Below are 26,343 nucleotides of genomic sequence, written 5' to 3'. Positions count from 1 at the left end.
GGGAGGATTTCCGGCCCCCCGCTCCCGTCCCCTCTAGTCGCTTTCTACGACCCGCGAGGAATACGTGGGAAGTATTCTTTCACCCCTATCCCCAGGGATAATATACATATATATATACATATACACATACACACACATACACATACATACGCACATATACACACACACACATACATATATATACATATGAAAAATGTAAGAAACAATTCAGAAAACTGAAACTTCTAGCTTGAAATGAATGAAAAAAATGAATGTCACATAATGGTTCAACCTCTGGCTATGGAAAAAAAGGAAATGTATAATTTATTTACACAAACGCCACCAGCAGATTTCATCAATTTAACCACTGTATCAATAAGATGTTCTGGAAGGAGGTAAATAAAGTGCGTAAGACAAGGGAGCAAATGGGAACTTCAGTGAAGGGCGCAAATGGGGAGGTGATAACAAGTAGTGGTGATGTGAGAAGGAGATGGAGTGAGTATTTTGAAGGTTTGTTGAATGTGTTTGATGATAGAGTGGCAGATATAGGGTGTTTTGGTCGAGGTGGTGTGCAAAGTGAGAGGGTTAGGGAAAATGATTTGGTAAACAGAGAAGAGGTAGTGAAAGCTTTGCGGAAGATGAAAGCCGGCAAGGCAGCAGGTTTGGATGGTATTGCAGTGGAATTTATTAAAAAAGAGGGTGACTGTATTGTTGACTGGTTGGTAAGGTTATTTAATGTATGTATGACTCATGGTGAGGTGCCTGAGGATTGGCGGAATGCGTGCATAGTGCCATTGTACAAAGGCAAAGGGGATAAGAGTGAGTGCTCAAATTACAGAGGTATAAGTTTGTTGAGTATTCCTGGTAAATTATATGGGAGGGTATTGATTGAGAGGGTGACGGCATGTACAGAGCATCAGATTGGGGAAGAGCAGTGTGGTTTCAGAAGTGGTAGAGGATGTGTGGATCAGGTGTTTGCTTTGAAGAATGTATGTGAGAAATACTTAGAAAAGCAAATGGATTTGTATGTAGCATTTATGGATCTGGAGAAGGCATATGATAGAGTTGATAGAGATGCTCTGTGGAAGGTATTAAGAATATATGGTGTGGGAGGAAAGTTGTTAGAAGCAGTGAAAAGTTTTTATCGAGGATGTAAGGCATGTGTACGTGTAGGAAGAGAGGAAAGTGATTGGTTCTCAGTGAATGTAGGTTTGCGGCAGGGGTGTGTGATGTCTCCATGGTTGTTTAATTTGTTTATGGATGGGGTTGTTAGGGAGGTAAATGCAAGAGTTTTGGAAAGAGGGGCAAGTATGAAGTCTGTTGGGGATGAGAGAGCTTGGGAAGTGAGTCAGTTGTTGTTCGCTGATGAAACAGCACTGGTTGCTGATTCATGTGAGAAACTGCAGAAGCTGGTGACTGAGTTTGGTAAAGTGTGTGGAAGAAGAAAGTTAAGAGTAAATGTGAATAAGAGCAAGGTTATTAGGTACAGTAGGGTTGAGGGTCAAGTCAATTGGGAGGTGAGTTTGAATGGAGAAAAACTGGAGGAAGTGAAGTGTTTTAGATATCTGGGAGTGGATCTGGCAGCGGATGGAACCATGGAAGCGGAAGTGGATCATAGGGTGGGGGAGGGGGCGAAAATTCTGGGGGCCTTGAAGAATGTGTGGAAGTCGAGAACATTATCTCGGAAAGCAAAAATTGGTATGTTTGAAGGAAGAGTGGTTCCAACAATGTTGTATGGTTGCGAGGCGTGGGCTATGGATAGAGTTGTGCGCAGGAGGATGGATGTGCTGGAAATGAGATGTTTGAGGACAATGTGTGGTGTGAGGTGGTTTGATCGAGTGAGTAACGTAAGGGTAAGAGAGATGTGTGGAAATAAAAAGAGCGTGGTTGAGAGAGCAGAAGAGGGTGTTTTGAAGTGGTTTGGGCACATGGAGAGGATGAGTGAGGAAAGATTGACCAAGAGGATATATGTGTCGGAGGTGGAGGGAACAAGGAGAAGAGGGAGACCAAATTGGAGGTGGAAAGATGGAGTGAAAAAGATTTTGTGTGATCGGGGCCTGAACATGCAGGAGGGTGAAAGGAGGGCAAGGAATAGAGTGAATTGGAGCGATGTGGTATACCGGGGTTGACGTGCTGTCAGTGGATTGAATCAAGGCATGTGAAGCGTCTGGGGTAAGCCATGGAAAGCTGTGTAGGTATGTATATTTGCGTGTGTGGACGTATGTATATACATGTGTATGGGGGGGGTTGGGCCATTTCTTTCGTCTGTTTCCTTGCGCTACCTCGCAAACGCGGGAGACAGCGACAAAGTATAATAATAAATAATAAAAAAAACTTGTACTTTTATCATCACTTCTTGGAAGACTTCTTCAGACAGATATTTTGGCCTGTAAGGTTTCTGTGAAATACACATGATGTCCACACAAGAAGAATTGTCTTTATAACTATGATATAGGGGTTGATATAAACTAAACCATAGATTCTTGGTTAAGTGTAAAGTTTTAAAGCCCATAGACACCCTTTTGTCATCAACTCTTAGAAGACTTCTTCAAGAGATAAACATAGGATAGAGTTAAGTGGAATGATGAGGTTTACAGATCTGCTGTCAGTTGACTGAACCAGGACATGTGATGCGACCAGAGGAAATCATAGAAAGGTCTTTGGGACTTGTTTGTGGATATGAAATCGTGGTTTCATTACATTTCACATGACAGTTAGAGAATAAAAGTGAGCAAATGTTGTCTTTTTTTCATCTGTTCCTGGCACTGCTCTGTCAGCAAGGAACTTCTCTCTTTACATCTCTCTATTGTTCAAGCAACTCTTTCATATTAGCCAAACCTGGGCTCTACATTATGATGAATCTTTTAGATGAATTTTTTCTCTAAGTACTCTTCTTCTTGTGGGTATGCTGTTATTGCTCACAGGACAAATTAACAGAGGGGAGAAATGTAGGTTTTAAAGTTTGAAGAACATTTCTTCTCAAAATCAGTGTCACGCAAGCAATTTTCTGGTCATCCTCCTACCCTGTCATACCTTCCATTCTTTCTTCTCAAAGCACCCTTTTCTTTACCACTGATGTCAAATTTTGAGTTGATGCACATATATGGATACTGAGCTGCTGGATGGATCATTCTCCCTAGAATGAATGGGTTGGTGATTCATCACTGACGTGAACTTTGGATGAAGGTAAGCCTAAAACATGAGAGCTGTTGCCACTATGGGTTAATGGTGTGTGACAGGTGGGGAATTCTTACAGAATCCCACCAGCCAAGCAGGGCATTAGAAGATCCTTTTCCCAAAACATCTAAGAGATATCTTACTATTTGTGGGACACTGCCAATCTTTGATGTCCTAGAACTCCCATCAAGGGGATAACCATGGCAAAAAAGTCTTCTCTTATCCTTGTCCTTTCATGCCTCCCTCTCATACACCATTCCACTCATTCTTCCCCCCATTTCTATCCCTCCAGTACTCTTCCAATATTTTTTCCCATTTCCCTTATAAAGAAAAGCTTTTAAACTTCAAAATCAACATTTATGTGATAGTTACTCTTTCTGCCATTTTAAACCTCTCAGAAATTAAGTGAGATCTTGGAAGTTTGTTTCCATTGTTTTTCTGTGTTTATTTTTCTTTAGAGTATATGGTTGATTGTACAGCAATAAGACTCTGATTCACAAGAAATATCTGTTTCAAGAGAAATGAAAAAGTGTTTGAGGTTGATCCTGAGTGATGGTTAATTTCATTCTAGGAAAAAAAAGTATATAGTATAAAAGAGTATATTTTGTATTAGATGTACGAATGGATTTATTATATCAGTAAATGTATGCGTTTTATTTACTTATTGTTTGTTATATGTTGGAGGACTGCTGAATGTGTTAGTTTAGGTGTGTGTAATGTGTTTGGGATGAGGTGAAATGTGGAGTAAAATGAGTTTCTTAAGAAAGAATTTGAGAACATTGTTGACAGGTTAGTCAGGCTGTTCACCATTCATATTCCCCATAGCTGAGTTGCCTTAGGATTGGTAGAACTGCATGTACAAAGGCAAGGTGGATAAAAATGTGTATATGAACTTGAGTGGTGTAACTTTGTTAAGTATAATTGGTAAGGTGTTTAGAAGAGAGGATGGTGTCAAGTACAGAGCAGCTGACCAAGGAGGGCATTTCAGGAAAGGTATGGTCTGTTTAGATGATATATTTGCTTTGAAGAATGTATGCAAGAACTGTGTACCAAAGGAGAGTATACAGTAGGTTTGACAAAGAAGTCACATGAAAGGCACTATAGATATGGGATTCATGGAAAGTTCCTTGATGCATTGAGGAGGTTTTACTGGAAAGCTGTGGCTTATGTGAAAGTAGAAGGGAAGAGGGTGAATGGTTTCTGGTGAACATAGGTCTGTTACAAGGGTGTGTGATTTGCCTGGCTGTTAATCTCTTTATGGATGATATGACTTGGTCAGAAAGGGTATCAGTGCAAGGGTAGGGCTGCAATATAGTGGATGTGCATGAGAGATGAGTCAGTTGTTTTTGGATAACATGGCTCTGGTGGCTGACATCTAAGAGAAACTGTAGAGACTGGTGACAGAGTTTAGGAGAGTGTGTGAAAGAAGAAAGTTGAAAGTCATTTTGCACAAAAGTAAGGTAATGAGATGCATTAGCAGGGTGGATGGGAGAGTTCAAATGTCATTACAAATAAAAAGGACTTAGAGGAAGTACCTAGGTATCTACCTACATACATAAGATAAGATTTTGCAGGAAAGGCAGGATAGATGATGGCTCTTATCATATGTCCTGCTTGTTGGATGATATGGTGTCTTTCAACTGCCACTTCTGATAATTTAATCTTATAACATACTGGGTACCATGGAATCCTCTAAGCTCATTTAGAGGAAGATGCAGTGACCAACCTGCAAGATACTAGCCTAAATTTAGTCTTATTTTGCCTTGTCTCTCATTCTTTAGTTTTTACTTGATTGGGGTTGAATTTATTAATCATATATCTTACCAGCACTGGTGCCTAAAGCTATATTAGTCAGGATGTATGGTTGTCCATTTATTTATAGAGATACTTAAGGGGCATATCAGATGAACGTTGAAATACTTGTGTGTATGAGATTAGTATTAGCAGTTTTACTGTAAATGTTGTTTGGCCCCTGGGCAAGAAAGTCATTTAGAGCTCTTTAGATGCATAATTTTGATGACCTATGTATAAGTAATCAAAACTGTTTCTATTTCAGTGTCACTTTCCCTGTCCATGAAAGCAATTAAAGTATCTTAATACAATATTGATTATACGAGTAAGATAGAATTTTGAGGATTCAAGTATGGGGCCTTGGGCAATAACCCAGTTTGTCCTCAACAACAGCTCATACTGATGTTATCGTAATGGGTATTAGCATAGTTTAAAATGATAACAGGTGATGTTTAGTGTGATTTATATTCTGTATCAGGCAGAAGATCCTTACCTCGACTCCAACCGTGCTATACTTTGTGTGGAGACTATTTTGGAGCATCTGGGAAAACGGCGGCTTGTTATAACTGATTTGCATTCCCACTTCCATATGAAAATTACTGTAACCAAGGAGATGATCATCCTCTGGAATACATACAGAGAAAATATCCAGAAGGTAAGAAGATAAGAAGAGCTCAGCCTTTCAAACAGTTTGAGTATTTTACTATTCTCATTTTTATTATTATTCATTTATTTGCCTACTTTTTCTCAAGAAGGGCATTTAAGCACTTGATAACTTGTTTTTGTAATTGTATTGCATCACGTCAATCACTTGAATAAGGCTTATGCTAATAGGAAGTTTGCAGCACAGTGCCAGAAATGCTTAAGTATTGTGTTTGGTATTGATTTATATCTTAATTCTTAAGAGAAATTTGCTGTAAAATTGCACTATCAAAGTGAGTTATAATGATTGCTAATGGCATTGGATACCAGGGCCATATGCTTAGTGAGTATTTACTAATTGCATGGGATACCAGGGGCCACATCCATAATTAGAGTGTATATGATTTTAGATATAGGGTGTTTTGGTCGAGGTGGTGTGCAAAGTGAGAGGGTTAGGGAAAATGATTTGGTAAACAGAGAAGAGGTAGTAAAAGCTTTGCGGAAGATGAAAGCCGGCAAGGCAGCAGGTTTGGATGGTATTGCAGTGGAATTTATAAAAAAAGGGGGTGACTGTATTGTTGACTGGTTGGTAAGGTTATTTAATGTATGTATGACTCATGGTGAGGTGCCTGAGGATTGGCGGAATGCGTGCATAGTGCCATTGTACAAAGGCAAAGGGGATAAGAGTGAGTGCTCAAATTACAGAGGTATAAGTTTGTTGAGTATTCCTGGTAAATTATATGGGAGGGTATTGATTGAGAGGGTGACGGCATGTACAGAGCATCAGATTGGGGAAGAGCAGTGTGGTTTCAGAAGTGGTAGAGGATGTGTGGATCAGGTGTTTGCTTTGAAGAATGTATGTGAGAAATACTTAGAAAAGCAAATGGATTTGTATGTAGCATTTATGGATCTGGAGAAGGCATATGATAGAGTTGATAGAGATGCTCTGTGGAAGGTATTAAGAATATATGGTGTGGGAGGCAAGTTGTTAGAAGCAGTGAAAAGTTTTTATCGAGGATGTAAGGCATGTGTACGTGTAGGAAGAGAGGAAAGTGATTGGTTCTCAGTGAATGTAGGTTTGCGGCAGGGGTGTGTGATGTCTCCATGGTTGTTTAATTTGTTTATGGATGGGGTTGTTAGGGAGGTAAATGCAAGAGTCTTGGAAAGAGGGGCAAGTATGAAGTCTGTTGGGGATGAGAGAGCTTGGGAAGTGAGTCAGTTGTTGTTCGCTGATGATACAGCGCTGGTGGCGGATTCATGTGAGAAACTGCAGAAGCTGGTGACGGAGTTTGGTAAAGTGTGTGGAAGAAGAAAGTTAAGAGTAAATGTGAATAAGAGCAAGGTTATTAGGTACAGTAGGGTTGAGGGTCAAGTCAATTGGGAGGTGAGTTTGAATGGAGAAAAACTGGAGGAAGTGAAGTGTTTTAGATATCTGGGAGTGGATCTGGCAGCGGATGGAACCATGGAAGCGGAAGTGGATCATAGGGTGGGGGAGGGGGCAAAAATTTTGGGAGCCTTGAAAAATGTGTGGAAGTCGAGAACATTATCCCGGAAAGCAAAAATGGGTATGTTTGAAGGAATAGTGGTTCCAACAATGTTGTATGGTTGCGAGGCGTGGGCTATGGATAGAGTTGTGCGCAGGAGGATGGATGTGCTGGAAATGAGATGTTTGAGGACAATGTGTGGTGTGAGGTGGTTTGATCGAGTAAGTAACGTAAGGGTAAGAGAGATGTGTGGAAATAAAAAGAGCGTGGTTGAGAGAGCAGAAGAGGGTGTTTTGAAGTGGTTTGGGCACATGGAGAGAATGAGTGAGGAAAGATTGACCAAGAGGATATATGTGTCGGAGGTGGAGGGAACGAGGAGAAGAGGGAGACCAAATTGGAGGTGGAAAGATGGAGTGAAAAGGATTTTGTGTGATCGGGGCCTGAACATGCAGGAGGGTGAAAGGAGGGCAAGGAATAGAGTGAATTGGAGCGATGTGGTATACAGGGGTTGACGTGCTGTCAGTGGATTGAATCAAGGCATGTGAAGCGTCCGGGGTAAACCATGGAAAGCTGTGTAGGTATGTATATTTGCGTGTGTGGACGTATGTATGTACATGTGTATGGGGGGGGGTTGGGCCATTTCTTTCGTCTGTTTCCTTGCGCTACCTCGCAAACGCGGGAGACAGCGACGAGGTATAAAAAAAAAAAAAAAAAAAAAAAAAAAAAAAAATGATTTTAGAAGTATCCTTAACATCTAAAGATGATGTTAAATATTTTCATGTTGGTGGGTGTAGCTTTATGTTGATCACCTTAATACCCCGTGTCAGTTGATAGGGCTAAAGTTCAAAGACCTAACCAACCAACATTTGGAATACTTACCAGGACTTTGTTTTACAGATGCAGTCTGAAATGTCTGGAATGGAACGTGACTTCTGTCCACTCTTAAGAGGAGACACAGCAAACCCTGAGGGCTTAGCTGACAGTCTGGAGCAGAGACTAAACATTTATGTTTCAGCTGTAAAGAAGACACAAGAAGATATTCAGAATATGATGACAAGAGCAGAAGTCATGTCATACAAAGGTGAGTGCATTTTGTAGTGGAGGGTGTTACAGAACATGGATGGAATGGATTAAGAATAGTGTAGGTGAAAGGAAAGATTTGGATTGTGAAATATGCATGGATATGTGTATATGTGCTTGTGAATATGAAGACTATGAGGTAAGGATGAAATGAAGCTTTTCTAGAGGAATTTGAATGACTGTATGAATGGCTTTGAGAATGTGAGAAACATGGTCATACTGGGTGATATGAATGTGAAAGTGGGATGTGATAGAATTAGTGAGATAGCTGGGAAATGGGTAGTGCCTGGAGTAAATGAGATGGGATGCTATCATGTGGATTTTTGTGCTGAGAGGGGTTTATTCTTTACAAACACCTTTTTTTTGGAACAAGATGATACACAGATATACATGGATGAGGAATGATGGATGAAAGATTGAAAAAGGCTGTGAGAGCATTCTTTGGAGACTGACCATTTTGCAGTTCTTGCGGGATGAGGATCAGGGAGAAGTGGAGGTATGTTGTAAGGTTGAATGGAGAGGGAAAAGTCTTGGCAAGCAAGAAGATGGATCAGGAAAAATACAGGTAGGAGTATGGAAGGAAGATGACTGAAAGCTTGGATGGAAGTGCAGTGAATGTAGGAATGCAGTCATGTGTGAATGAGGTGTTTGAAATGTTTGGAGAAGTACTGTAAAGGTTGTAGAATCTAGTTGGATAGAAGATAATGAGATACAGGAATATAAAGGGCAATGCATGGTGGACAGAAAAGATTAGAAATGCTGTGGAAGAGAAGGAAAAGGCATATGATAGATTGCTCATTAGGAATGTACCAGTAGAAGTTCAGCAAAGGAGGAGGGAAGAATGCAAAATATGTAAGTGGAATGTTAATAAGCTGATAGAGGAAAGCAAAGAAAGAGTAGATGAAGATTTTGAAAGAAAGTTAAGTAAAAAGTTTTGGGATGATAAGAAACTATACTTGAAGGAGATGAAAAAGGAAAAAGGTGGATTTAAGAGTGGAAATGTTGATGTGAGAAGTAAGGAAGGGGAATAGCTGAATCAAAAGGAGGAAGAGAAAGGAAGGTGAAAGATTATTTTGAGGAACTGTTGAATGTAGGAGAAGGGAAGGCAGCAGTTTTTACATGCATGGGTATGGAGGAGGGAAGGAAGAGGATGCAATTGGAGGGGCCTATAGTAAAGAGGAAGATAAGAAGGGCAATAATGAGGTAGGAAAGGCATCAGGAGTGGATGGGGTTATGTATGAAATGCTGAAGTATGGAGGAGAAAGTGTGATCGAGTGGATGCATCTTATATGTAATCTAGCATGAATACAGCAGGTTGTACCTGGGGACTGGGGGAAAGCTGATTTTGTTCCTTTGTTCATAGGAAAAAGTGCGAAGGTTGTATTTAGCAATTATCGAGGAATAAGTCTTTTAAGTATACCAGGAAAAGTGTATGCAAGAGTATTAATTGATAGAATGATGGAAGTAACTGAATACAGAATAAGTGAAGAGCATGGGGGTTGTAGGAAAGGTAGGGAATATGTGGATCAGATTTTTGTAGTAAAGATGACTGTGGAAAAGTATTTAGCGAAAGGTAAGAAGTTGTATGAGCTCCTATGGATCTGAAGAAAGCATATGAAAGTCGACTGTGATACATGTAGGTGTGAGGCAGAGCTGTGTGATGTCAATGTGGTATAGGGTAGCGACAGGAATGGATGAAGGCTAGCAAGTATGAATATATTCATTTATTTATCTATTATACTTTGTCGCTGTCTTCCATATTAGCGAGGCAGTGCGAGGGAACAGACGAAAGAATGGCCCAACCCACCCACTGTACACATGTATATACATACACGTCCACACACTCACATATACATACCTATACATCTCAATGTATACATATATATGCACACACAGACCTATACATATATACACATGTACATAATTCATACTGTCTGCCCTTATTCATTCCTGTAGCCACTCTACCACAGATGAAATGACAACCCCCTCCCCCCGCATATTGTCCTCAAACATATCATTTCCAGTACATACATTCTCACATACATTCTTCAAAGCAAACATCTGATCCATGCATCCTCTACCACTTCTGAAACCACACTGCTCTTCCCCAATCTGATGCTCTGTACATGCCTTCACCCTCTCAATCAATACCCTTCCATATAACTTCCCAGGAATACTCAACAAACTTATACCTCTGTAATTTGAGCGCCTTTGTACAGTGGCACTATGCAAGCATTCCGCCAATCCTCAGACACCTACATTAGATAACCTTACCAACCAGTCAACAGTACAGTCACCCCTTTTTTTAATGAATTTCACTGCAATACCATCCAGACCCGCTGCCTTGCCGGCTTTCATCTTCCGCAAAGCTTTTACTACCTCTTCTCTGTTTACCAAATTATTCTCCCAACCCTCTCACTTTGCACACCACCTCGACCAAAACACCCTATATCTGCCACTCTGTCATCAAACACATTCAACAAACCTTCAAAATACTCTCTCCATCTCCTTCTCACATCACCACTACTTGTTATCACCTCCCCGTTAGCCCCCTTCACCGATGTTCCCATTTGTTCCCTTGTCTTGTGCACTTTATTTACCTCCTTCCAAAACATCTTTTTATTCTCCTAAAAATATAAAATCTCCCTAAAATTTAGTGATACTCTCTCACCCCAACTCTCATTTGCTCTCTTTTTCACCTCTTGCACCTTTCTCTTGACCTCCTGCCTCTTTCTTTTATACATCTCCCACTTGTTTGCATTTTTTCCCTGCAAAAATCGTCCAAATGCCTCTCTCTTCTCTTTCACTAATAATCTTACTTCTTCATCCCACCACTCACTACCCTTTCTAATCTGCCCACCTCCCATGCTTCTCATGCCAAAAGCATCTTTTGCACAAGCCATCACTGCTTCCCTAAATACATCCCATTCCTCCCCCACTCCCCTTACGTCCTTTGCTCTCACCTTTTTCCATTCTGTACTCAGTCTCTCCTTGTACTTCTTCACACAAGTCTCCTTCCCAAGCTCACTTGCTCTCACCACTCTCTTCACCCCAACATTCTCTCTTCTTTTCTGAAAACCTCTACAAATCTTCACCTTAGCCTCCACAAGATAATCATCAGACATCCCTCCAGTTGCTCCTCTCAGCACGTTAACATCCAAAAGTCTCTCTTTCGCGCACCTATCAATTAACACATAATCCAATAATGCTCTCTGGCCATCTCTCTTACTTACATACGTATACTTATGTTCCTATGAGTCCACGGGGAAAATGAAACACAAAAAGTTCCCAAGTGCACTTTCGTGTAATAATCACATCATCAGGGGAGACACAAGAGAGGAATATAACAGTCAGTTGATATACATTGAAGAGACGAAGCTAGGACGCCATTTGGTAAACATGTTTAAATAAACATGTTTACCAAATGGCGTCCTAGCTTCGTCTCTTCGATGTATATCAACTGACTGTTATATTCCTCTCTTGTGTCTCCCCTGATGATGTGATTATTACACGAAAGTGCACTTGGGAACTTTTCGTGTTTTATTTTCTCCGTGGACTCATAGGAATATCTTGATCACGCGCAAAATTGTGATCCTTTCCAACATGTATACTTATGTATATCTCTCATTTTAAACCAGGTATTCCCAATCACCAGTCCTTTTTCAGCACATAAATCTACAAGCTCTTCACTATTTCCATTTACAACACTGAACACCCCATGTACATCAATTATTCCCTCAACTGCCACATTACTCACCTTTGCATTCAAATCACCCATCACTATAACCCGGTCTCGTGCATCAAAACAACTAACACACTCACTCAGCTGCTCCCAAAACATTTGCCTCTCATGATCTTTATCTCATGCCCAGGTGCATATGCACCAACAATCACCCATCTCTCTCCATCCACTTTCAGTTTTACCCATATCAGTCTAGAGTTTACTTTCTTACACTCTATCACATACTCCCACCACTCCTGTTTCAGGAGTCTTGCTACTCCTCCCCTTGCTCTTATCCTCTCACTAACCCCTGACTTTACTCCCAAGACATTCCCAAACTACTCTTCCCCTTTACCCTTGAGCTTCATTTCACTCAGAGCCAAAACATCCTGGTTCCTTTCCTCAAACATACTACCTATCTCTCCTTTTTTCTCATCTTAGTTACATCCACACACATTTAGACACCCCAATCTGAGCCTTCGAGGAAGATGAGCACTCCCTGCGTGACTCCTTCTGTTTCCCCTTTTAGAAAGTTAAAATACAAGGAGGGGAGGGTTTCTAGCCCCCCGCTCCCGTCCCCTTTAGTCGCCTTCTACGACACGTGAGGAATGCCTGGGAAGTATTCTTTCTCCCCTATCCCCAGGGATATGAATATATATTTATATTTATTTATTTTGCTTTGTCGTTGTCTCCCGCATTAGCGAGGTAGCGCAAGGAAACAGATGGCCCAACCCACCCACATACACATGTATATACATACACATCCACACTCGCAAATATATATATTTATACATCTCAACGTATACATATATATACACACACAGACATATACATGTATACACATGTACATAATTCATACTGTGTGCCTTTATTTATTCCCTTCACCACTCCGCAACACATGAAATAAAAACCCCCTCCCCCTCATGTGTGCGAGGTAGCGCTAGGAAAAGACAACAAAGGCCACATTCGTTCACACACAGTCTCTAGCTGTCATGTAATAATGCACTGAAACCACAGCTCCCTTTCCACATCCAGGCCCCACAGAACTTTCCAGGGTTTACCCCAGACACTTCACATGCCCTGGTTCAATCCACTAACAGCACGTCGACCCCGGTATACCACAAAGTTCCAATTTACTCTATTCCTTGCACGCCTTTCATCCTCCTGCATGTTCAGGCCGCGATCACTCAACATCTTTTTCACTCCATGTTTCCACCTCCAATTGGGTCTCCCACTTCTCATTCCCTCCACCTTTGACACATATCCTCTTGGTCAATCTTTCCTCACTCATTCTCTCCATGTGACCAAACCATTTCAAAACACCCTCTTCTGCTCTCTCAATCACACTCTTTTTAATACCACACATCTCTCTTACCCTATTATTACTTACTCGACCAAACAACCTTACACCACATATTGTCCTCAAACATCTCATTTCCAGCACATCCACCCTTCTCCGCACAACTCTATCTATAGCCCACGCCTCGCAGCCATATAACATTGTTGGAACCACTATTCCTTCAAACATACCCATTTTTGCTTCCTGAGATAATGTTCTCGACTTCCACACATTCCTCAACACTCCTAGAACTTTCGCCCCCTCCCCCACCCTATGATTCACTTCCGCTTCCATGGTTCCATCCGCTGCCAAATCCACTCCCAGATATCTAAAACACTTCACTTCCTCCACTTTTTCTCCATTCAAACTTACCTCCCAATTGACTTCTCCCTCAACCCTACTGTACCTAATAACCTTGCTCTTACTCACATTTACTCTCAGCTTTCTTCATTCACACACTTTACCAAACTCAGTCACCAGCTTCTGCAGTTTCTCACATGAATCAGCCAACAGCGCTGAATCATCAGCGCACAACAACTGACTCACTTCCCAAGCTCTCTCATCCACAACAGGCTGCATACTTGCCCCGCTTTCCTAAACTCTTGCATTCACCTCCCTAACAACCCCATCCATAAACAAATTAAACAACCATGGAGACATCATACACCCCTGCAGCAAACCAACATTCACTGAGAACCAATCACTTTCCTCTCTTCCTACACGTACACAGTGAAAAACTTTTCACTGCTTCTAACAACTTGCCTCCCACACCATACATTCATAATACCTTCCACATAGCATCTCTATCAACTCTATCATATGCCTTCTCCAGATCCATAAATGCTACATACAAATCCATTTGCTTTGCTAACTATTTCTCACACTCTTCAAAGCAAACACCTGATCCACACATCCTCTACCACTTCTGAAACCACACTGCTCTTCTCCAATCTCATGCTCTGTACATGCCTTCACCCTCTCAATCAATACCCTCCCATATAATTTCCCAGGAATGCTCAACAAACTTATATGTAGGCATATATTCATAACTGTGTTGCAGATGTTGATAAAACATATATAAACAGTAGCTTATAACTTTGTAGCGGATGTCATATAGGAAGGATTGAATAAATTTTGATAGGAGCTTATGTTATGTTTGATTTTTTCTCTAATACTATAGATTAAGAGCTATATCCTATAACAGGAAAACCAGTTCACCTCTATGCTGTTTACAGACAACTTACCATGTTGTGAGAGGCTTCTACTTGGGCCTAGACAAAGAAAGACTTATTTTTGAGTTTAGACTGGGTAAGCCTGTGACATGCTTCCCAACCGCTACTTTAATCATTGCACCATAATGAATTAAGCCTGCTAGCCAGGGAAGATGAACTTGAGATGAGATATTACCCTCAATTAATGCTGTTTGGCAACTTGGCAGAATCATCCAGACAGTAACATAGTAATGCTATTGTGTGTTTAGTGAAGTGTTTATTATGCAGTTGTTGTCTGATGAAGACCATGACGACTTTGAGTGAGTCCCCATCAAGTTATACCTATCCTCTGTGATTAATTTCTTTGAAATTACATCCTATTCTCTTTACCAGGTGATGAGGGTGGACAACGAGATGAAGTAATTGGTTCCCTGCTTCAGCTCTACCAGAATCTGCAAAATAAGGCCACTGAATACCAGATCTTGGGTCACATGCTCATGCAGTGGTGTAGGAACATTGCTGAGGTTAGCTTTCAATTAAGAATTTGTATATAAACAAGTATGCCTTTTTCACAGTAATGTATCGCTTACCATACAAACAATTTTACTTCCTCGTATTTTTCTTTGCCTTATTTAATATCTTTATTCACATTTTTTACTCCTTCTAGCCTTAGCTTTCAGTTTCTAGCAAATAATGCACAGTATTGATATTACATACAGTTGTGTATACAGTATTAGGTGTTCTCGGACTCTGCCGAATCAAGTGTATACTGCAAAGGAAAAGTCACCTTTGGCAAGGCTGTATCATTGGGAGCACAGTCCCATCAAAGAACTTCTCACTTCAGTGGAGTCCTCATATCCATGATCCTGGAAGTGATGCAGTCTTGGGTTGCAGGAGCCTTTGGAAAGATGTACTAGATAAGTCGATAACTCCAGGACTTTTCCTTAGGAAGAGGTCCTGGGGTAATTATGGATATATGATTATGGATGGGGTTGTTAGGGAGGTAAATGCAAGAGTTTTGGAAAGAGGGGCAAGTATGAAGTCTGTTGGGGATGAGAGAGCTTGGGAAGTGAGTCAGTTGTTGTTCACTGATGATGCAGCGCTGGTGGCTGATTCATGTGAGAAACTGCAGGAGCTGGTGACTGAGTTTGGTAAAGTGTGTGAAAGAAGAAAGTTAAGAGTAAATGTGAATAAGAGCAAGGTGATTAGGTACAGTAGGGTTGAGGGTCAAGTCAATTGGGAGGTAAGTTTGAATGGAGAAAAACTGGAGGAAGTAAAGTGTTTTAGATATCTGGGAGTGGATCTGGCAGTGGATGGAACCATGGAAGCGGAAGTAGATCATAGGGTGGGGGAGGGGGCGAAAATCCTGGGAGCCTTGAAGAATGTGTGGAAGTTGAGAACATTATCTCGGAAAGCAAAAATGGGTATGTTTGAAGGAATAGTGGTTCCAACAATGTTGTGTGGTTGCGAGGTGTGGGCTATGGATAGAGTTGTGCGCAGGAGGATGGATGTGCTGGAAATGAGATGTTTGAGGACAATGTGTGGTGTGAGGTGGTTTGATCGAGTAAGTAACGTAAGGGTAAGAGAGATGTGTGGAAATAAAAAGAGCGTGGTTGAGAGAGCAGAAGAGGGTGTTTTGAAATGATTTGGGCTCATGGAGAGAATGAGTGAGGAAAGATTGACCAAGAGGATATATGTGTCGGAGGTGGAGGGAACGAGGAGAAGTGGGAGACCAAATTGGAGGTGGAAAGATGGAGTGAAAAAGATTTTGTGTGATCGGGGCCTGAACATGCAGGAGGGTGAAAGGAGGGCAAGGAATAGAGTGAATTGGATCGATGTGGTATACCGGGGTTGACGTGCTGTCAGTGGATTGAATCAGGGCATGTGAAGCGTCTGGGGTGAACCATGGAAAGCTGTGTAGGTATGTATATTTGCATGTGTGGACATATGTGTGTATACATTGTGTATGGGGGTGGGTTGGGCCATTTCTTTCGTCTGTTTCCTTGCGCTACCTCGCAAACGCGGGAGACAGCGACAAAGAAAAAAAAAAATAATGTATACGGTGTATGCAGTTTTGTGTTTTGACTTCAAAGATTATTAAAACACAGATTTCACCAAGTATCTCTGCTTCAATAAAACTTTTTATTGTTTAGTAGTAGTGTGAATAGCTGCTAAAAAGCTGTATGTTGGTTTTAATAGTAAAACTAGTGAAGCTGTTATAAGTTTATATTAAAAGAAATAAATGCTCAAGAAAAAAATAGGAAATTAGGACTAAGTGAAATGGAAATTATGAGTATTTTAAGACAATATGGCAGACCTTTTTAACCTTCTGAGGATTGTTCTTGTATCATATTCAGGGAATGGTGCACGCAGTACCCACTCCACATGCTGGCCTGATTTTCCTGCTTGTGTTTGAATGATCTCACACTCCCTTTACTGATTAGAGGCTTGAATAGATACCAAATGTCACCCCCAACTCTAACAAGCTTGCAGGAATATCAACAGGGCTCAGTTACCCAGAGGTAACCGAGTTGGGATAACACTTATGTGCTCCCCCTATGTGTCTTTGCCTTACTGCTGTGTAAACATATTAGATTTTTTTAGTTCGTATGATGAAAACACAAGGTATTCCTAATCACCAGTCTTTTAAATGCACAGATCCACAATCTCTTCATCATTTCCATTTATAACACTGAATACTCCACTTACACCAATTATACCCTCAGCTGCCACATTACTCACCTTTTCATTTAAATCCCCCATCACTAATTCCCAGTCTCATGCATCAAAGCTGCTGACACACTCAATTGCTCCCAAAATACTTGCCTCTCATGATCTTTCTTCTCATGACTGGGTGCAGAAGCACCAATAACCACCCATCTCTCTCCATCCACTTCCAGTTTTACCAACATCAATCTAGAATTTACTTTCTTATACTCCATGACACACGGTGTATGCGTTTTGTGTTTTGACTTCAAAGATTATTAAAACAGACAGATTTCACCAAGTATCTCTGCTTCAATAAAACTTTTTTTTGTTTAGTAGTAGTGTGAATATCTGCTAAAAAGGAGTAGTGCTACTCCTTCCTTAGCTCTTGCCCTCTCACCAACCCCTGACTTTACTCCTAAGACTTTTCCAAACCATTCTTCCCCTTTATTCTTGAGCTTCGTTCCACTCAAAGCCAGAACATCAAGGTTCCTTTCCTCAAACATACTACTTATCTCTCCTTTCTTCTCATCTTGATTACATCCACACATATTTAGACACCCCAATCTGAGTCTTCGAGGAGGATGAGTACTGCCCGCTTGACTCCTTCTGTTTCCCCTTTAAGAAATTGAAATACAAGTATACAAATGTAAGTAGGAGAGACATTCAAAGGGCATTATTGGATTACATGTTAATTGATAGGCGTGTAAAAGAGAGACTTTTGGGTGTTAATGGGCTGAGAGGGGCAGCTGGAGGGATGTCTGATCACTGTCTTGTGGAGGCGAAGGTAAAGAGGTTTTCAAAAAAGAAAAGGAAAAATTGGGGAGAAGAGTGGTGTAAGTGAGCTTGGTAAGGACACTTGTGTAAGGAAGTACCAGGAGAGATTGATTGTAGAATGGCAAAAGGTGAGAGCTCATGACGTGAGGAGATTGGGTGAGGAATGGGATATATTTGGGGAAGCAGTGATGGCATGTGCAAAAGATGCATGTGGCATGAGAGAGGTGGGAAGTGGGCAGATTAGAAAGAGTGGTGGAAGGAAGAAGTAAAGTCATTAGTGAAAGAAGAAAGAGAAGTGTTTGGACAGTACTTACAAGGAAGGAGTGCAAATGACTGGGTGATGTATAAAAGAACGCAGCAGGAGGCCAAGAGGAAGGTGCAAGGGTTGAAAAAGAGGGCAAATGAGAGCAGGGGTGAAAGAGTATTATTAAACTGTAGTGAGAATAAAAAGATGTTATGGAAATAGGTGAATAACATGCATAAGACAAGAGAACAAATGGGAACATCATTGAAGAGGGCAAGGGGGTAAATAATAATAGGTAGGGTTGAAGTGAGAAGATGATGGAGTATTTTGAAGGTTTGTTGAATGTGTGATGCTAAAGTGGCATATGTAGGATGTTTTGGTTGGGATGGTGAGCAAATCGAGAGGATGAGGGGGAGTGGTTTGGTTAAGAGAGAAGAGATAGTGAAAGCTTTATGGAAGATGAAATCCAGCAAGGCGGTGGTTTTTGATGGTGTTGCAGTTGAATTTATTAAGGAAGGGGGTGACTATTGTTGATTGGTTGGTAAGTATATTAAATGTATGTATGGATCATGGTGAAGTGCCTCAGGATTGGCAGAATGTGTGCATAGTACCATTGTACAAAGGCAAAGAGGATAAAGGTGAGTGTTCAAACTACAGAGGCATAAGTTTGTTGACTGTACCTGGAAAATTATATGGGAAGGTTTTGATTGAGAGGGTGAAGGCATGTACAGAGCATCAGATTGGAGAAGAGCAGTGTGGTTTTAGAAGTGGTAGAGGATGTGTGGATCAGGTGTTTGCTTTGAAGAATGTGTGTGAGAAATACTAAGAAAAACAGGTGGATTTGTATGAGGCATTTATGGATCTGGAGAAGGCATATGATAGGGTTGATGAAAATGCTTTTTTTTAGGGTCTTAAGAGTGTATGGTGTGGGATGTAAGCTGCTAGAAGCAGTGAAAAGTTTTTATCAAGGGTGTAAGAAGGTATGTGTATGAGTAGGAAGAGAGGAAAGTGATTGGTTCCCAGTGAATGTTAGTCTGTGTCAGGGGTGTGTGATGTCTCCATGGTTGTTTATTTTGTTTATGGTTAGGGTGGTAAGGGAGGTAAATGCAAGAGTGTTGGAGAGAGGGGCGAGTACGCAGTCTGTTGTGGATGAGAGGACCTGAAAAGTGAGTCAGTTGTTGTATGCTGATGATACAGCTCTGGTGGCTGATTTAGGTGAGAAACTGCAGAAGTTGATGACTGAATTTGGAAAAGTGTGTGAAAGAAAGTTGGGAGTGAATGTGAATTAGAGCAAGGTTATTAGGTTCATTAGGGTTGAGGGACAAGTAAATTGGGATGTAAGTATGAATGGAGAAAAATTGAAGGAAGTGAAGAGTTTTAGGTATCTGGGATTTGACTTAACAGTGAATGGAACCATGGAAGCGGAAGTGAGTCACAGGGTGTGGGATGAGGTGAAGGTTTTGGGAGCAATGAAGAATGTGTGGAAGGAGAGAACTTTATCTCGGAGAGCAAAAATGGGTATGTTTGAAAGAATAGTAGTTCCTACAATATTATATGGTTGCGAGGCTTGGGCTGTGCAGAGGAGGGTGGATGTGTTGGAAAGGAAATGTTTGAGGCGTGTGGTTTGTGGTGTGAGGTGGTTTGATTGAGTAAACAGTGAAAGGGTAAGAGAGATGTGTGGAAATGAAAAGAGTATGGCTGAGAGAGCAGAAGAGGGTGTGTTGAATTGATTTGGACATATGGAGAGAATGAGAGAGGAAAGGCTGACAGAGAGGATATATGTGTCAGAGGTGAAGGGAACAAGGAGAGGTGGGCGACCAAATTGGAGGTGGAAGGATGGAGTGAAAAAAATTTTGAGTGAATGGGGCCTGAACATGCAGGAGGGTGAGAGGTGTCCAAGGAATAGAGTGAATTGGAACAATGTGGTATACCAGGGTCAACATGCTGCCAGTGGACTGAACGAGGGCATATGAAGCAGTTGAGGTAAACCATGGAAAGGTCTGTGTGGCCTGGATGTGGAAAAGCCTGTGCTTTTGGTGGATTACACATGACATCTAGAGACTGAGTGTGGATGAATATGGGCTTTTTTTTTCTGTTTTCTTGGCACTACCTCAATGAAGCAGAGGGTAGAGATGCTGTTTTACTGTGGGATTGGGGTAACACCAGGAATGGATGAAGGCAAGCAAGTATGAATATGTACATGTGTATATATGTATATGTCTCTGTATGCATATATGATGATTATATTTTTTTTTATCATACTTTGTCACTGTCTCCCATGTTAACGAGGTAGCACAAGGAAACAGATGAAAGAATGGCCCACCCCACCCACATACACATGTATATACGTTAACGCCCATACATGCACATATACATACCTATACATTTCAGTTGATACATACATATACGTACACAGACATATACATCTATACACATGTACATATTCAGACATGCTGCCTTCATCCATTCCTGTCGGCACCCCGTCACATATGAAATGGCACCCCACTCCCCCCCGCTTGCGCACTAGGAAAAGACAACAAAGGCCACATTCATTCACACTCAGTCATTAGCTGTCTTGTTGATATGTTTTTTTTTTTTTTTTTTTTTTTTTTTTTTTTTTTTTTTTGCCGCTGTCTCCCGCGTTTGCGAGGTAGCGCAAGGAACAGACGAAAGAAATGGCCCAACCCACCCCCATACACATGTATATACATACGTCCACACACGCAAATATACATACCTACACAGCTTTCCATGGTTTACCCCAGACATGCCCTGATTCACATGCCCTGATTCAATCCACTGACAGCACATCAACCCCGGTATACCACATCGCTCCAATTCACTCTATTCCTTGCCCTCCTTTCACCCTCCTGCATGTTCAGGCCCCGATCACACAAAATCTTTTTCACTCCATCTTTCCACCTCCAATTTGGTCTCCCTCTTCTCCTCGTTCCCTCCACCTCCGACACATATATCCTCTTGGTCAATCTTTCCTCACTCATTCTCTCCATGTGCCCAAACCATTTCAAAACACCCTCTTCTGCTCTCTCAACCATGCTCTTTTTATTTCCACACATCTCTCTTACCCTTACGTTACTTACTCGATCAAACCACCTCACACCACACATTGTCCTCAAACATCTCATTTCCAGCACATCCATCCTCCTGCGCACAACTCTATCCATAGCCCACGCCTCGCAACCATACAACATTGTTGGAACCACTATTCCTTCAAACACACCCATTTTTGCTTTCCGAGATAATGTTCTCGACTTCCACACATTCTTCAAGGCTCCCAGAATTGTTGATATGTATATGTATATATATGTATATGTGCATGTATGGGCATTTATCTATACATTTGTGTATATGAGTGGATGGGCCATTCTTCTTCTGTTTCCAGGTGCATATATACTTAAGCATAGTAAGAAGAATGATTATGAATATGACATCTGAGAAAAATTTGATATCCAGGCCCAGGAACTTGAATTGGAAAGAATACCCCGTTGGGATCCTTGGGTTAGATGTTGGCATTATGCAAAGATTTAAAGGCCGTAGCATTATGCAGTGATTTAGATATTTACATGATGGTGTGTTAAAATGTTTTAAGTTATTTTATGGTGCATGATGCATGTTTTTTAGGGTTTGAAATATTGCAAAAATTTTTGATGTCTGTGAAGCATGACGAACAGAAAACCACTATTCCAAAATGGTTAAGGGACTGCACTGTTATGTAAAACTGAACAAGTTAAGAACTCTCATTGGTTCAGTGCAGTCCAGAAGTAGAAACTTTATTCTTTCAAACTTTACTTTTCTCTGTTTTTCTCATGACATTGCTTTTACTGAATATAGAGAAGGTAATAAATATTTTTTTTTCATTTATTGATAATTACCCCAGGACGAATTTCTAAGAAAAAGTGGTGTAACCTTGAGCATGTGGAGTCTGTTTGCACCAGCATTTAACTTTCATACATTGGTGTTACATATGACACTTTCAATAGTCAAAGCAAGGTAGCCTGTGAAGAATGCTTTGAAACTTTCACTGAATGAAAATTTCTGCACCTGTTATTGAAGGCTTATCAACATCACATGAAACATCCTGTACGAGTGATTCATCAGTCCTGCTACATAGTAAGGAGCACTAGTCCAGTGATATTTTTGGATTGAATATTAGCACATAGGAAGTTTAGTTTTCCAAGTCCTCAGACTTGTATTTACCTTTCTTGGTAAGATGAGTCATTTGACTTCAAACTAACATTCTGAGATGTAACAGTTTATCTGACTTTTCATGAAAGATGTGTGTGTTCTTTAACCTTGCAAACCAATTCTTTCTCATTGAAAGACTTTTTTGCCTGATCTTCTCTCACTATTATGTTGACAGTAATGGCATTTTATCCTGGGAAATTTTGATCCTAGGGTCAACATTATTTTCTTGGTGGATTTTGGAAAGGATAAATTCCAGGCCATTGTCGACTATTAACACAGTCCAACTGTGAACAGATGATCTCAGCAATGAGTCTTTAATGTTCCCCCTTGTCACCTTTACTCGTTCTTGATTAGGATTCCATGATGTTTTGTGTTCTCTTTTAGTGCAGTAAGTGTGGTATATATAGATTTTAAAAGTTTTAGCAGTCTCTTGAAACAGTAGGGCAAAGTTGAAATTCTTGGAGAGATAATTGTTGGATACGAATGTCTTCATTAATACACTGAAAGAAAGTTTACAGAAAAGTTCTGTCAAAATCTTTGATAAGATTGAAGAATTCTGTTCCTTTATGAGGAATCTGTTAACCTGGACTTGATACAAAAGGTGGTGAGGCATGCTCTTGAAAAATTCTCAAATCCTTGCAGAGAAAATATTATAGTCAACATTTGCCTACAAAAAAGTGTGGAATAGACGCTATAACTTTTCAGGCCAAGAATCAACTATATGCTGTCTGTTTCAGAACCTGTAGATTTAAGTTCCTCTTCAGTTGCGTCTGTGTTACAGGGCTGCCCTTGGGTGAGAAAATAATCCAATTAGAGAGGGAAACTCTTTTTGCTTTTGCAGCATTTGTGCTTTAAAGACCAACCAGTCTTGCTGTAGCATTTCATATAATGGCTAATGTTTTTCAGTGATATTGTCATACACAAAATTTTAAATTGAGATTATTTTACTCAACAGATTCACCGATCATGTGACAAACTGGAGTCTCAGTTTGGTAATGTGAGTCTGGATATTGGGGGTGTTGAAGGCCAAATTCGTGAACATGAGGCATCCAGGCAGGCAGTTTTAGAACTGCTTAAGTTTGCTCAAAATGAAGCTGATTCCATTATATCCAAGATTAAGGATCAGGTAAGAATTATACTTAAGTTCTAGAAAGTAAACAGTAAAAATTTCGCTCTTAATACATTTCAAATAGATGTAATATTCATGGTTATCCCACAAAAGATTATTTGTACTGACTTGAATACATACTCCAGAATGCTGACATATTGGTAAACTTTTATGTAAGGGTTATTGATAAATATAAGATTTGCTTGGCTACTTCAGTCTGTTCTTTCTTATTCAGTGTCCCCCTGAGGCTGGTGCACAAGATATAAGTGTGATTGAAGAACTGCTGAAAAGACGGGGTGAAGATTTTGAGATTGTGTGGATTCAGCACCAACAGAAGTTAGAGCGACAGCTCAAACGGTCACAGTATCATGTTGATCTCCAGGTACTGTTGCACTGTCAAATTAGGGAATGACATTCGTCACCCTCATTGTACGAGAGAAGAATACTGGGTAGACTGCGTGTACAACTTTTGTATGTGTATCAGTGTAGAGAAAGATTTTTTACACTGACTTCAGTATTGTAACCAACAAGCTTTTCTTCTGATTCAGCATAATTTTCTCCTAATACTTAATTCATGATGCATCTCATGTTTATGAATATTTTCCTAACACTCTATCTATCTGTCTATAGCTCTGATGCCCATTCCCTTCAGGAACTTCAATAAGGTGGCCACAGCAAAAGGGTCTCTGGTGACCTCCAGTGCCACTTCTTAGTCTTTAGTGCCTCATTCTTAACAGGCCACTGGCATAGAGCAACTTTAGTGCAATGTTTTCAGAGGCTTCTTATGCCCTCTGTCTCTCATTTTGATCCAGATATTCTCTTTTTTCTGTACATGCCTTCACCCTCTCAATCAATACCCTCCCATATAATTTACCAGGAATACTGAACAAACTTATACCTCTGTAATTTGAGCACTCACTCTTATCCCCTTTGCCTTTGTACAGTGGCACTATGCACGCATTCCGCCAATCCTCAGGCACCTCACCATGAGTCATACATACATTAAATAACCTTACCAACCAGTCAACAATACAGTCACCCCCTTTTTTAATAAATTCCACTGCAATACCATCCAAACCTGCTGCCTTGCCGGCTTTCATCTTCCGCAAAGCTTTTACTACCTCTTCTCTGTTTACCAAATCATTTTCCCTAACCCTCTCACTTTGCACACCACCTCGACCAAAACACCCTATATCTGCCACTCTATCATCAAACACATTCAACAAACCTTCAAAATACTCACTCCATCTCCTTCTCACATCACCACTACTTGTTATCACCTCCCCATTTGCGCCCTTCACTGAAGTTCCCATTTGCTCCCTTGTCTTACGCACTTTATTTACCTCCTTCCAGAACATCTTTTAATTCTCCCTAAAATTTAATGATACTCTCTCACCCCAACTCTCATTTGCCCTTTTTTTTCACCTCTTGCACCTTTCTCTTGACCTCCTGTCTCTTTCTTTTATACATCTCCCACTCAATTGCATTTTTTCCCTGCAAAAATCGTCCAAATGCCTCTCTCTTCTCTTTCACTAATACTCTTACTTCTTCATCCCACCACTCACTACCCTTTCTAATCAACCCATCTCCCACTCTTCTCATGCCACAAGCATCTTTTGTGCAATCCATCACTGATTCCCTAAATACATCCCATTCCTCCCCCACTCCCCTTACTTCCATTGTTCTCACCTTTTTCCATTCTGTACTCAGTCTCTCCTGGTACTTCCTCACACAAGTCTCCTTCCCAAGCTCACTTACTCTCACCACCCTCTTCACCCCAACATTCACTCTTCTTTTCTGAAAACCCATACAAATCTTCACCTTAGCCTCCACAAGATGATGATCAGACATCCCTCCAGTTGCACCTCTCACCACATTAACCTCCAAAAATCTCTCTTTCGCGCGCCTGTCAATTAACACGTAATCCAATAACGCTCTCTGGCCATCTCTCCTACTTAAGTATACTTATGTATATCTCGCTTTTTAAACCAGGTATTCCCAATCATCAGTCCTTTTTCAGCACATAAATCTACAAGCTCTTCACCATTTCCAGTGTGGTTTCAGAAGTGGTAGAGGATGTGTGGATCAGGTGTTTGCTTTGAAGAATGTATGTGAGAAATACTTAGAAAAGCAAATGGATTTGTATGTAGCATTTATGGATCTGGAGAAGGCATATGATAGAGTTGATAGAGATGCTCTGTGGAAGGTATTAAGAATATATGGTGTGGGAGGCAAGTTGTTAGAAGCAGTGAAAAGTTTTTATCGAGGATGTAAGGCATGTGTACGTGTAAGAAGAGAGGAAAGTGATTGGTTCTCAGTGAATGTAGGTTTGCGGCAGGGGTGTGTGATGTCTCCATGGTTGTTTAATTTGTTTATGGATGGGGTTGTTAGGGAGGTGAATGCAAGAGTTTTGGAAAGAGGGGCAAGTATGAAGTCTGTTGTGGATGAGAGAGCTTGGGAAGTGAGTCAGTTGTTGTTCGCTGATGATACAGCGCTGGTGGCTGATTCATGTGAGAAACTGCAGAAGCTGGTGACTGAGTTTGGTAAAGTGTGTGAAAGAAGAAAGTTAAGAGTAAATGTGAATAAGAGCAAGGTTATTAGGTACAGTAGGGTTGAGGGTCAAGTCAATTGGGAGGTGAGTTTGAATGGAGAAAAACTGGAGGAAGTGAAGTGTTTTAGATATCTGGGAGTGGATCTGGCAGCGGATGGAACCATGGAAGCGGAAGTGGATCATAGGGTGGGGGAGGGGGCGAAAATTCTGGGAGCCTTGAAGAATGTGTGGAAGTCGAGAACATTGTCTCGGAAAGCAAAAATGGGTTTGTTTGAAGGAATAGTGGTTCCAACAATGTTGTATGGTTGCGAGGCGTGGGCTATGGAT

General features: G+C 40.8%; 1 protein-coding gene across 1 annotated transcript in view; it reads left to right on the top strand.

Annotated features, from left to right (window-relative positions):
- Positions 1 to 26,343, top strand: part of LOC139757885 (uncharacterized) — a 686,077-nt gene that overhangs the window by 374,663 nt on the left and 285,071 nt on the right. Inside the window, 5 exon segments of the mRNA XM_071678807.1 lie at positions 5,426 to 5,602; positions 7,971 to 8,154; positions 14,818 to 14,948; positions 23,313 to 23,483; positions 23,701 to 23,847. Coding sequence (XP_071534908.1) covers positions 5,426 to 5,602; positions 7,971 to 8,154; positions 14,818 to 14,948; positions 23,313 to 23,483; positions 23,701 to 23,847 — 810 coding nt within the window.

Source organism: Panulirus ornatus, chromosome 28 (genome assembly GCF_036320965.1).
Source record: "Panulirus ornatus isolate Po-2019 chromosome 28, ASM3632096v1, whole genome shotgun sequence".
Taxonomy (NCBI): domain Eukaryota; kingdom Metazoa; phylum Arthropoda; class Malacostraca; order Decapoda; family Palinuridae; genus Panulirus; species Panulirus ornatus.
The sequence above is the reverse complement of the archived record's forward strand: the minus strand, read 5'-3'. Positions and strand labels throughout refer to the sequence as shown.